A 13,209-nucleotide genomic window follows, 5' to 3' on the forward strand; every position below is an offset into this window, starting at 1 on the left:
CATGCTTTACTTTGTGTTTTGAAGCATATTCGTAAAAGAACAGAATGTCTGCAATCGCATGAGTCGCTGACGACAAAGACTAATTTTTCACCTTTGCTACATTCAAAAATAATTCAGTGGTTTGAAAATATATATTCAAGCATATGTATATTCACACATTTCTTTGGAAAAACATACATTTCTTGTTTAAAGAATTGTTCAAACATGTGAAACATTGGTAACATAATGCTGATTATGACACACAGCCATTTGAAAATTAAGGTTATGCAAAATGTGATGCTCAGGAATATGATCCCAAAAGGATGTCTCACCACGTGAATTGAGATTGAGAGGGTTACCTTTCCTCCGACAACTTCCTATTCCTTTGGTGGATTTGCATGTCTCTCCTCTGCCACAACTGTTTCCGACCTTGACAGCTACAGGTGTCCCGCCCACCAACTTGCAGGACATTTTTACATTGCAGTTCTTGGAGAGAATGGAGGTTCCTTGCTGTAATCAGAAATATGATGCAGTCAAAACACAAGTGTCTTTGTGGAGAAAGATAGCAATACAGCCTGATTTTCTTGACAATCGGTGGACTTTGGGTTTACTCACTGGATAATAGCGACCTTGCATCATGCATCCACACTCGCTGTACGGCACACACTTATCTCCCTCTCTGACGTAACCTTTCTTGCATTGGCAACCGGCGATATCGACATCGGTGCAGGTATCTTCTGATTTCGGCGACTGACAAGTGTTAGGACATCCACTTCCATCTTCCACGTACTCCTCGTTTTCTTGGCACTTTTGAGACTCGGGTAACGCTGGAAACGAGAGGTGACGCAGTCACTGATAGCGATCTGAAATCCTTCTGAATGATTCAATAACAGCGCGTCACCTTCAATAATCAAATAAATGTATACTTACAGCATGAGGTGATATTTCTCCAATCATTCTTCTCTGGCGGCGCATATCCATTTTCTACACATTGCTCCTCAAATTCTTCGAGCGCTGAGCACACAATCTTCTTGAGTGCAGGTCCGTCATTGTTGCAGGCATCAATGAGACATGATGAGAACGGATTGATTCCGTCCGGCTCCTCTGACTTTTTCATCCATTCTACGCATTTCCCGAACGGGTTTTGATCCGAAGTGTCCGACATCAGACCACAAGCTTCAGGTTTGCTATATTTTGCAGTCTGCGTCTTTGTGCAGCTGGAAAACGCCGGTGTTGGACCGCACCTGTGCACGATACATGCAGAGAGATCTAGAACAATAGCAATCCAAACAACTGGTTAATGACGGTCAACTTGAGTTTAGCCATACTTACGCTGATAAAGGATTCTGGGCGTCAACCACACGATAGCTGTCCCCGATCTCTCTGTATTTGTCCTTGGCTTTTAAACGAGAAACACTAGTTCCGTTGGCCAGTCGGAAATCGTCCCGCTTTCCGTTGCAGTCTCCACAGATTCCAGTCAACTTTCCGCCGTATTTGCTCCTATCAGCAGTTACCTCCACGGAGTGTTTGCCATCCCAAAGAACTGTCACTCCGCACGAAGCTGACTTAAGCTTAACAAAACGACGTCCAACTGTTGTCAGTAAAATACCACCTTTCTCGAAGCGTGATTTGCTCACATCTATCCCTGTACCATTCACCTTAAACGAAAATGGATTGTGTCGAGTAACGTATACCTCGGGAAGTGTGCGATGCTTCGATATAACTGTATTCATCCCCGTTCGCGGGAAAGTTCTTACCTCAGTTTTTCTGCCTTTGAACAACACCACGTAGCTTCCACCGATCTCGACGTCAACTTGCTTTGTATAGGACACTTTCTTTTTATTGTTTCGCCTTTCATTTGATACCATGATGTTGAAAGCACATGGAGTCTTCTCGGTCGTTTTGGTCAGCGTGTACTTGCAAACGCCCATGAAGTGAATTTTCGACCCGTCGTACGTTTTGTAATGTGGGTCTCCGGATGCACGACACACGCAGGCAGCTGAAGCAAAATGAACACTTTCATTGATTCACTGGCTTGATTTGCATTGTTTGTGGTCATTTTTCTGAGGAATACAATACATTCATAACAACATGAAAAGGAAAAAATAAGATATCATTCCCTCTTTCGGGTAAATTGACACAATCAATCCAAAAGGTATATTCGAAAATCTTCTATTCTGATATCCTCTTTGTGAAGTGCAAGCACAGGCTTTGCTAGTTTTAATGGACAAATAAATTTGGAAACAAATGAGATTACTGTATGAAGCATTCACCAATACCAGTTCAAATCAGTGATGGGGTATTCGTAATCAGCTGTAATCGATTACAGGTTGCTGAGTAATCAGGAGTAATCAGTAATCATCCGTTTTTAGGATTACAAGTAATCGTAATTTAATGGATTTCTCTTTTAAACGGTCCTGTAATCATGATTAATTTCTGATTACTCTAATGATTACAATAATAAAAAAAAAATACGTCAATTCATTGTTATTACAAATATTAGTTGAATAAGGTTCAATTTTAGATATGGTTTATTTACTGTTATCAAAACACAATTCACATCTATTGCTATGTACCTAATTGTCAAATGTATGCAAAACGGGAACACACTCTATAAGATCATATCCTTAACACAGCAATGATATATACCACCGTGTTCCTAGTCAACCAGTTTATTAATTGTGGTAAAAACCTATTCCAATTTATAGTCTAAGTTCAACACATATCTATACAGTCAATTGTGTGTTTTGTATTTAATCTATATCGGTAAAACTGTGTCTTATTTGATGAATGAATTAATGTCCTTAGCTTTTTTTTTTTTAGGAACATGGAGATAGTCAAAATGTTTAATGATGATAAAGTGTACTAAAGAAGCTTGTAAAAATTGATGACTTGATATCAGAATTGATACTTCTGTTCAAAATGCTTTTTTCTTTCCAAAATATTAAATATATAAACTAGGAATTAAAAAAAAACAGAGAAAAAACACACTAAATACATGTACTGGTAAAGTAATCGAAAGTAATCATAAGTAATTATGATAACAAGAAGGAAAAGTAATCTAATGTAATTGATTACTTCTAAAATTGGATGTAATCAGCTTGTAATAAATTACTTTTAAAACCCAAAGTAATTGTAATTTAATTGATTACTTTTAAAAATAATCAACCCCATCCCTGCTTCAAATAAAAATCCACGTTTACAATCCCCGTAGTTAATGCGACTTTCATTCGAAATGCAATAAGATATGAATATAAATACACACGTGTACATTTTAGTTTGTGTGAACATGGAACGATGATTCGACAAACCTGTGCAGCCTGTCTTTGGGTTTCCGCGATAGCCTTTCTTACACCTACATTTGCGGCCTCTCCTTTTCGGAAAGGCATTGGCACCGCATTTCAGGTTGCAGACTACAATGTCAACGATTGCAATCTCTGTCACAAAACCTTTGATGCACTTTAATATCTTAATATGAACAAAGTGTAGCACAAGCAGCGATTTGCTTTTAAGAGATCGAAACAAATCAAAACTTACACTTCTCTTGATAAGTGACTTTGAAAACTCCGCGACATCCCTTGCTTACTTCCACCTGCCACGCTCTCTGCTTCTTTATTAATTTGAAAGACTTGTTCTTCTTGCAAGAACTTGAGCCAGGATTTTGTTTGACAAGTCCAATTTGTACATTTTCTACATCCTGCGGAATATTCGGTTTGCAGGTGGAAGGAACAGCCTTCCCGTTTTTGATTCTGCTGGCACAGGATATTTGCCTTTGCTTTCTTTGGCATTTTTCTACAACTAAAATATAACGCTTTATTGTGAAACATAATTCAATAGTTTTTGCTGTGATCGACTATAAAAGAATCAAAGTGGACTAAACATTGGACACAATGATGTCTCTACAGATCTTAAGCAGTCCTACATGAACGCTGTGGCGTCAGATTCCAATTCGATTGAACTGATTTCAAAATGGTTCTTAATATATCCAAACACTCTTGAATCAAGAACATGCTTTACTTTGTGTTTTGAAGCATATTCGTAAAAGAACAGAATGTCTGCAATCGCATGAGTCGCTGACGACAAAGACTAATTTTTCACCTTTGCTACATTCAAAAATAATTCAGTGGTTTGAAAATATATATTCAAGCATATGTATATTCACACATTTCTTTGGAAAAACATACATTTCTTGTTTAAAGAATTGTTCAAACATGTGAAACATTGGTAACATAATGCTGATTATGACACACAGCCATTTGAAAATTAAGGTTATGCAAAATGTGATGCTCAGGAATATGATCCCAAAAGGATGTCTCACCACGTGAATTGAGATTGAGAGGGTTACCTTTCCTCCGACAACTTCCTATTCCTTTGGTGGATTTGCATGTCTCTCCTCTGCCACAACTGTTTCCGACCTTGACAGCTACAGGTGTCCCGCCCACCAACTTGCAGGACATTTTTACATTGCAGTTCTTGGAGAGAATGGAGGTTCCTTGCTGTAATCAGAAATATGATGCAGTCAAAACACAAGTGTCTTTGTGGAGAAAGATAGCAATACAGCCTGATTTTCTTGACAATCGGTGGACTTTGGGTTTACTCACTGGATAATAGCGACCTTGCATCATGCATCCACACTCGCTGTACGGCACACACTTATCTCCCTCTCTGACGTAACCTTTCTTGCATTGGCAACCGGCGATATCGACATCGGTGCAGGTATCTTCTGATTTCGGCGACTGACAAGTGTTAGGACATCCACTTCCATCTTCCACGTACTCCTCGTTTTCTTGGCACTTTTGAGACTCGGGTAACGCTGGAAACGAGAGGTGACGCAGTCACTGATAGCGATCTGAAATCCTTCTGAATGATTCAATAACAGCGCGTCACCTTCAATAATCAAATAAATGTATACTTACAGCATGAGGTGATATTTCTCCAATCATTCTTCTCTGGCGGCGCATATCCATTTTCTACACATTGCTCCTCAAATTCTTCGAGCGCTGAGCACACAATCTTCTTGAGTGCAGGTCCGTCATTGTTGCAGGCATCAATGAGACATGATGAGAACGGATTGATTCCGTCCGGCTCCTCTGACTTTTTCATCCATTCTACGCATTTCCCGAACGGGTTTTGATCCGAAGTGTCCGACATCAGACCACAAGCTTCAGGTTTGCTATATTTTGCAGTCTGCGTCTTTGTGCAGCTGGAAAACGCCGGTGTTGGACCGCACCTGTGCACGATACATGCAGAGAGATCTAGAACAATAGCAATCCAAACAACTGGTTAATGACGGTCAACTTGAGTTTAGCCATACTTACGCTGATAAAGGATTCTGGGCGTCAACCACACGATAGCTGTCCCCGATCTCTCTGTATTTGTCCTTGGCTTTTAAACGAGAAACACTAGTTCCGTTGGCCAGTCGGAAATCGTCCCGCTTTCCGTTGCAGTCTCCACAGATTCCAGTCAACTTTCCGCCGTATTTGCTCCTATCAGCAGTTACCTCCACGGAGTGTTTGCCATCCCAAAGAACTGTCACTCCGCACGAAGCTGACTTAAGCTTAACAAAACGACGTCCAACTGTTGTCAGTAAAATACCACCTTTCTCGAAGCGTGATTTGCTCACATCTATCCCTGTACCATTCACCTTAAACGAAAATGGATTGTGTCGAGTAACGTATACCTCGGGAAGTGTGCGATGCTCCGATATAACTGTATTCATCCCCGTTCGCGGGAAAGTTCTTACCTCAGTTTTTCTGCCTTTGAACAACACCACGTAGCTTCCACCGAGCTCGACGTCAACTTGCTTTGTATAGGACACTTTCTTTTTATTGTTTCGCCTTTCATTTGATACCATGATGTTGAAAGCACATGGAGTCTTCTCGGTCGTTTTGGTCAGCGTGTACTTGCAAACGCCCATGAAGTGAATTTTCGACCCGTCGTACGTTTTGTAATGTGGGTCTCCGGATGCACGACACACGCAGGCAGCTGAAGCAAAATGAACACTTTCATTGATTCACTGGCTTGATTTGCATTGTTTGTGGTCATTTTTCTGAGGAATACAATACATTCATAACAACATGAAAAGGAAAAAAATAAAATATCATTCCCTCTTTCGGGTAAATTGACACAATCAATCCAAAAGGTATATTCGAAAATCTTCTATTCTGATATCCTCTTTGTGAAGTGCAAGCACAGGCTTTGCTAGTTTTAATGGACAAATAAATTTGGAAACAAATGAGATTACTGTATGAAGCATTCACCGATACCAGTTCAAATCAGTGATGGGGTATATTCGTAATCAGCTGTAATCGATTACAGGTTGCTGAGTAATCAGGAGTAATCAGTAATCATCCGTTTTTAGGATTACAAGTAATCGTAATTTAATGGATTTCTCTTTTAAACGGTCCTGTAATCATGATTAATTTCTGATTACTCTAATGATTACAATAATAAAAAAAATACGTCAATTCATTGTTATTACAAATATTAGTTGAATAAGGTTCAATTTTAGATATGGTTTATTTACTGTTATCAAAACACAATTCACATCTATTGCTTTGTACCTAATTGTCAAATGTAGGCAAAACGGGAACACACTCTATAAGATCATATCCTTAACACAGCAATGATATATACCCCCGTGTTCCTAGTCAACCAGTTTATTAATTGTGGTAAAAACCTATTCCAATTTATAGTCTAAGTTCAACATATATCTATACAGTCAATTGTGTGTTTTGTATTTAATCTATATCGGTAAAACTGTGTCTTATTTGATGAATGAATTAATGTCCTTAGCTTTTTTTTAGGAACATGGAGATAGTCAAAATGTTTAATGATGATAAAGTGTACTAAAGAAGCTTGTAAAAATTGATGACTTGATATCAGAATTGATACTTCTGTTCAAAATGCTTTTTTCTTTCCAAAATATTAAATATATAAACTAGGAATTAAAAAAAAACAGAGAAAAAACACACTAAATACATGTACTGGTAAAGTAATCGAAAGTAATCATAAGTAATTATGATAACAAGAAGGAAAAGTAATCTAATGTAATTGATTACTTCTAAAATTGGATGTAATCAGCTTGTAATAAATTACTTTTAAAACCCAAAGTAATTGTAATTTAATTGATTACTTTTAAAAATAATCAACCCCATCCCTGCTTCAAATAAAAATCCACGTTTACAATCCCCGTAGTTAATGCGACTTTCATTCGAAATGCAATAAGATATGAATATAAATACACACGTGTACATTTTAGTTTGTGTGAACATGGAACGATGATTCGACAAACCTGTGCAGCCTGTCTTTGGGTTTCCGCGATAGCCTTTCTTACACCGACATTTGCGGCCTCTCCTTTTCGGAAAGGCATTGGCACCGCATTTCAGGTTGCAGACTACAATGTCAACGATTGCAATCTCTGTCACAAAACCTTTGATGCACTTTAATATCTTAATATGAACAAAGTGTAGCACAAGCAGCGATTTGCTTTTAAGAGATCGAAACAAATCAAAACTTACACTTCTCTTGATAAGTGACTTTGAAAACTCCGCGACATCCCTTGCTTACTTCCACCTGCCACGCTCTCTGCTTCTTTATTAATTTGAAAGACTTGTTCTTCTTGCAAGAACTTGAGCCAGGATTTTGTTTGACAAGTCCAATTTGTACATTTTCTACATCCTGCGGAATATTCGGTTTGCAGGTGGAAGGAACAGCCTTCCCGTTTTTGATTCTGCTGGCACAGGATATTTGCCTTTGCTTTCTTTGGCATTTTTCTACAACTAAAATATAACGCTTTATTGTGAAACATAATTCAATAGTTTTTGCTGTGATCGACTATAAAAGAATCAAAGTGGACTAAACATTGGACACAATGATGTCTCTACAGATCTTAAGCAGTCCTACATGAACGCTGTGGCGTCAGATTCCAATTCGATTGAACTGATTTCAAAATGGTTCTTAATATATCCAAACACTCTTGAATCAAGAACATGCTTTACTTTGTGTTTTGAAGCATATTCGTAAAAGAACAGAATGTCTGCAATCGCATGAGTCGCTGACGACAAAGACTAATTTTTCACCTTTGCTACATTCAAAAATAATTCAGTGGTTTGAAAATATATATTCAAGCATATGTATATTCACACATTTCTTTGGAAAAACATACATTTCTTGTTTAAAGAATTGTTCAAACATGTGAAACATTGGTAACATAATGCTGATTATGACACACAGCCATTTGAAAATTAAGGTTATGCAAAATGTGATGCTCAGGAATATGATCCCAAAAGGATGTCTCACCACGTGAATTGAGATTGAGAGGGTTACCTTTCCTCCGACAACTTCCTATTCCTTTGGTGGATTTGCATGTCTCTCCTTTGCCACAACTGTTTTCGACCTTGACAGCTACAGGTGTCCCGCCCACCAACTTGCAGGACATTTTTACATTGCAGTTCTTGGAGAGAATGGAGGTTCCTTGCTGTAATCAGAAATATGATGCAGTCAAAACACAAGTGTCTTTGTGGAGAAAGATAGCAATACAGCCTGATTTTCTTGACAATCGGTGGACTTTGGGTTTACTCACTGGATAATAGCGACCTTGCATCATGCATCCACACTCGCTGTACGGCACACACTTATCTCCCTCTCTGACGTAACCTTTCTTGCATTGGCAACCGGCGATATCGACATCGGTGCAGGTATCTTCTGATTTCGGCGACTGACAAGTGTTAGGACATCCACTTCCATCTTCCACGTACTCCTCGTTTTCTTGGCACTTTTGAGACTCGGGTAACGCTGGAAACGAGAGGTGACGCAGTCACTGATAGCGATCTGAAATCCTTCTGAATGATTCAATAACAGCGCGTCACCTTCAATAATCAAATAAATGTATACTTACAGCATGAGGTGATATTTCTCCAATCATTCTTCTCTGGCGGCGCATATCCATTTTCTACACATTGCTCCTCAAATTCTTCGAGCGCTGAGCACACAATCTTCTTGAGTGCAGGTCCGTCATTGTTGCAGGCATCAATGAGACATGATGAGAACGGATTGATTCCGTCCGGCTCCTCTGACTTTTTCATCCATTCTACGCATTTCCCGTACGGGTTTTGATCCGAAGTGTCCGACATCAGACCACAAGCTTCAGGTTTGCTATATTTTGCAGTCTGCGTCTTTGTGCAGCTGGAAAACGCCGGTGTTGGACCGCACCTGTGCACGATACATGCAGAGAGATCTAGAACAATAGCAATCCAAACAACTGGTTAATGACGGTCAACTTGAGTTTAGCCATACTTACGCTGATAAAGGATTCTGGGCGTCAACCACACGATAGCTGTCCCCGATCTCTCTGTATTTGTCCTTGGCTTTTAAACGAGAAACACTAGTTCCGTTGGCCAGTCGGAAATCGTCCCGCTTTCCGTTGCAGTCTCCACAGATTCCAGTCAACTTTCCGCCGTATTTGCTCCTATCAGCAGTTACCTCCACGGAGTGTTTGCCATCCCAAAGAACTGTCACTCCGCACGAAGCTGACTTAAGCTTAACAAAACGACGTCCAACTGTTGTCAGTAAAATACCACCTTTCTCGAAGCGTGATTTGCTCACATCTATCCCTGTACCATTCACCTTAAACGAAAATGGATTGTGTCGAGTAACGTATACCTCGGGAAGTGTGCGATGCTCCGATATAACTGTATTCATCCCCGTTCGCGGGAAAGTTCTTACCTCAGTTTTTCTGCCTTTGAACAACACCACGTAGCTTCCACCGAGCTCGACGTCAACTTGCTTTGTATAGGACACTTTCTTTTTATTGTTTCGCCTTTCATTTGATACCATGATGTTGAAAGCACATGGAGTCTTCTCGGTCGTTTTGGTCAGCGTGTACTTGCAAACGCCCATGAAGTGAATTTTCGACCCGTCGTACGTTTTGTAATGTGGGTCTCCGGATGCACGACACACGCAGGCAGCTGAAGCAAAATGAACACTTTCATTGATTCACTGGCTTGATTTGCATTGTTTGTGGTCATTTTTCTGAGGAATACAATACATTCATAACAACATGAAAAGGAAAAAAATAAAATATCATTCCCTCTTTCGGGTAAATTGACACAATCAATCCAAAAGGTATATTCGAAAATCTTCTATTCTGATATCCTCTTTGTGAAGTGCAAGCACAGGCTTTGCTAGTTTTAATGGACAAATAAATTTGGAAACAAATGAGATTACTGTATGAAGCATTCACCGATACCAGTTCAAATCAGTGATGGGGTATATTCGTAATCAGCTGTAATCGATTACAGGTTGCTGAGTAATCAGGAGTAATCAGTAATCATCCGTTTTTAGGATTACAAGTAATCGTAATTTAATGGATTTCTCTTTTAAACGGTCCTGTAATCATGATTAATTTCTGATTACTCTAATGATTACAATAATAAAAAAAATACGTCAATTCATTGTTATTACAAATATTAGTTGAATAAGGTTCAATTTTAGATATGGTTTATTTACTGTTATCAAAACACAATTCACATCTATTGCTTTGTACCTAATTGTCAAATGTAGGCAAAACGGGAACACACTCTATAAGATCATATCCTTAACACAGCAATGATATATACCCCCGTGTTCCTAGTCAACCAGTTTATTTATTGTGGTAAAAACCTATTCCAATTTATAGTCTAAGTTCAACATATATCTATACAGTCAATTGTGTGTTTTGTATTTAATCTATATCGGTAAAACTGTGTCTTATTTGATGAATGAATTAATGTCCTTAGCTTTTTTTTAGGAACATGGAGATAGTCAAAATGTTTAATGATGATAAAGTGTACTAAAGAAGCTTGTAAAAATTGATGACTTGATATCAGAATTGATACTTCTGTTCAAAATGCTTTTTTCTTTCCAAAATATTAAATATATAAACTAGGAATTAAAAAAAAACAGAGAAAAAACACACTAAATACATGTACTGGTAAAGTAATCGAAAGTAATCATAAGTAATTATGATAACAAGAAGGAAAAGTAATCTAATGTAATTGATTACTTCTAAAATTGGATGTAATCAGCTTGTAATAAATTACTTTTAAAACCCAAAGTAATTGTAATTTAATTGATTACTTTTAAAAATAATCAACCCCATCCCTGCTTCAAATAAAAATCCACGTTTACAATCCCCGTAGTTAATGCGACTTTCATTCGAAATGCAATAAGATATGAATATAAATACACACGTGTACATTTTAGTTTGTGTGAACATGGAACGATGATTCGACAAACCTGTGCAGCCTGTCTTTGGGTTTCCGCGATAGCCTTTCTTACACCGACATTTGCGGCCTCTCCTTTTCGGAAAGGCATTGGCACCGCATTTCAGGTTGCAGACTACAATGTCAACGATTGCAATCTCTGTCACAAAACCTTTGATGCACTTTAATATCTTAATATGAACAAAGTGTAGCACAAGCAGCGATTTGCTTTTAAGAGATCGAAACAAATCAAAACTTACACTTCTCTTGATAAGTGACTTTGAAAACTCCGCGACATCCCTTGCTTACTTCCACCTGCCACGCTCTCTGCTTCTTTATTAATTTGAAAGACTTGTTCTTCTTGCAAGAACTTGAGCCAGGATTTTGTTTGACAAGTCCAATTTGTACATTTTCTACATCCTGCGGAATATTCGGTTTGCAGGTGGAAGGAACAGCCTTCCCGTTTTTGATTCTGCTGGCACAGGATATTTGCCTTTGCTTTCTTTGGCATTTTTCTACAACTAAAATATAACGCTTTATTGTGAAACATAATTCAATAGTTTTTGCTGTGATCGACTATAAAAGAATCAAAGTGGACTAAACATTGGACACAATGATGTCTCTACAGATCTTAAGCAGTCCTACATGAACGCTGTGGCGTCAGATTCCAATTCGATTGAACTGATTTCAAAATGGTTCTTAATATATCCAAACACTCTTGAATCAAGAACATGCTTTACTTTGTGTTTTGAAGCATATTCGTAAAAGAACAGAATGTCTGCAATCGCATGAGTCGCTGACGACAAAGACTAATTTTTCACCTTTGCTACATTCAAAAATAATTCAGTGGTTTGAAAATATATATTCAAGCATATGTATATTCACACATTTCTTTGGAAAAACATACATTTCTTGTTTAAAGAATTGTTCAAACATGTGAAACATTGGTAACATAATGCTGATTATGACACACAGCCATTTGAAAATTAAGGTTATGCAAAATGTGATGCTCAGGAATATGATCCCAAAAGGATGTCTCACCACGTGAATTGAGATTGAGAGGGTTACCTTTCCTCCGACAACTTCCTATTCCTTTGGTGGATTTGCATGTCTCTCCTTTGCCACAACTGTTTCCGACCTTGACAGCTACAGGTGTCCCGCCCACCAACTTGCAGGACATTTTTACATTGCAGTTCTTGGAGAGAATGGAGGTTCCTTGCTGTAATCAGAAATATGATGCAGTCAAAACACAAGTGTCTTTGTGGAGAAAGATAGCAATACAGCCTGATTTTCTTGACAATCGGTGGACTTTGGGTTTACTCACTGGATAATAGCGACCTTGCATCATGCATCCACACTCGCTGTACGGCACACACTTATCTCCCTCTCTGACGTAACCTTTCTTGCATTGGCAACCGGCGATATCGACATCGGTGCAGGTATCTTCTGATTTCGGCGACTGACAAGTGTTAGGACATCCACTTCCATCTTCCACGTACTCCTCGTTTTCTTGGCACTTTTGAGACTCGGGTAACGCTGGAAACGAGAGGTGACGCAGTCACTGATAGCGATCTGAAATCCTTCTGAATGATTCAATAACAGCGCGTCACCTTCAATAATCAAATAAATGTATACTTACAGCATGAGGTGATATTTCTCCAATCATTCTTCTCTGGCGGCGCATATCCATTTTCTACACATTGCTCCTCAAATTCTTCGAGCGCTGAGCACACAATCTTCTTGAGTGCAGGTCCGTCATTGTTGCAGGCATCAATGAGACATGATGAGAACGGATTGATTCCGTCCGGCTCCTCTGACTTTTTCATCCATTCTACGCATTTCCCGAACGGGTTTTGATCCGAAGTGTCCGACATCAGACCACAAGCTTCAGGTTTGCTATATTTTGCAGTCTGCGTCTTTGTGCAGCTGGAAAACGCCGGTGTTGGACCGCACCTGTGCACGATACATGCAGAGAGATCTAGAACAA

The 13,209-nt window shown here is 38.8% G+C and overlaps 1 protein-coding gene across 1 annotated transcript in view; it reads right to left on the reverse strand.

Annotated features, from left to right (window-relative positions):
• The window catches only part of LOC128175697 (IgGFc-binding protein-like), a 55,265-nt gene that overhangs the window by 27,615 nt on the left and 14,441 nt on the right, over positions 1 to 13,209 (reverse strand). The window contains exons 24-45 of the mRNA XM_052841518.1: positions 12,862 to 13,175; positions 12,547 to 12,758; positions 12,291 to 12,441; positions 11,257 to 11,358; positions 9,706 to 9,947; positions 9,281 to 9,606; positions 8,879 to 9,192; positions 8,564 to 8,775; positions 8,308 to 8,458; positions 7,274 to 7,375; positions 5,723 to 5,964; positions 5,298 to 5,623; positions 4,896 to 5,209; positions 4,581 to 4,792; positions 4,325 to 4,475; positions 3,517 to 3,777; positions 3,291 to 3,392; positions 1,737 to 1,978; positions 1,312 to 1,637; positions 910 to 1,223; positions 595 to 806; positions 339 to 489 (exon numbers count right to left, since the gene is read on the reverse strand). Of these exons, the coding sequence (XP_052697478.1) occupies positions 339 to 489; positions 595 to 806; positions 910 to 1,223; positions 1,312 to 1,637; positions 1,737 to 1,978; positions 3,291 to 3,392; positions 3,517 to 3,777; positions 4,325 to 4,475; positions 4,581 to 4,792; positions 4,896 to 5,209; positions 5,298 to 5,623; positions 5,723 to 5,964; positions 7,274 to 7,375; positions 8,308 to 8,458; positions 8,564 to 8,775; positions 8,879 to 9,192; positions 9,281 to 9,606; positions 9,706 to 9,947; positions 11,257 to 11,358; positions 12,291 to 12,441; positions 12,547 to 12,758; positions 12,862 to 13,175 (4,979 nt within the window). The remainder of the gene's footprint in view (positions 1 to 338; positions 490 to 594; positions 807 to 909; positions 1,224 to 1,311; positions 1,638 to 1,736; positions 1,979 to 3,290; positions 3,393 to 3,516; positions 3,778 to 4,324; positions 4,476 to 4,580; positions 4,793 to 4,895; positions 5,210 to 5,297; positions 5,624 to 5,722; positions 5,965 to 7,273; positions 7,376 to 8,307; positions 8,459 to 8,563; positions 8,776 to 8,878; positions 9,193 to 9,280; positions 9,607 to 9,705; positions 9,948 to 11,256; positions 11,359 to 12,290; positions 12,442 to 12,546; positions 12,759 to 12,861; positions 13,176 to 13,209) is intronic.

This window comes from Crassostrea angulata, chromosome 3 (genome assembly GCF_025612915.1).
Source record: "Crassostrea angulata isolate pt1a10 chromosome 3, ASM2561291v2, whole genome shotgun sequence".
Classification (NCBI taxonomy): Eukaryota; Metazoa; Mollusca; class Bivalvia; order Ostreida; family Ostreidae; genus Magallana; species Magallana angulata.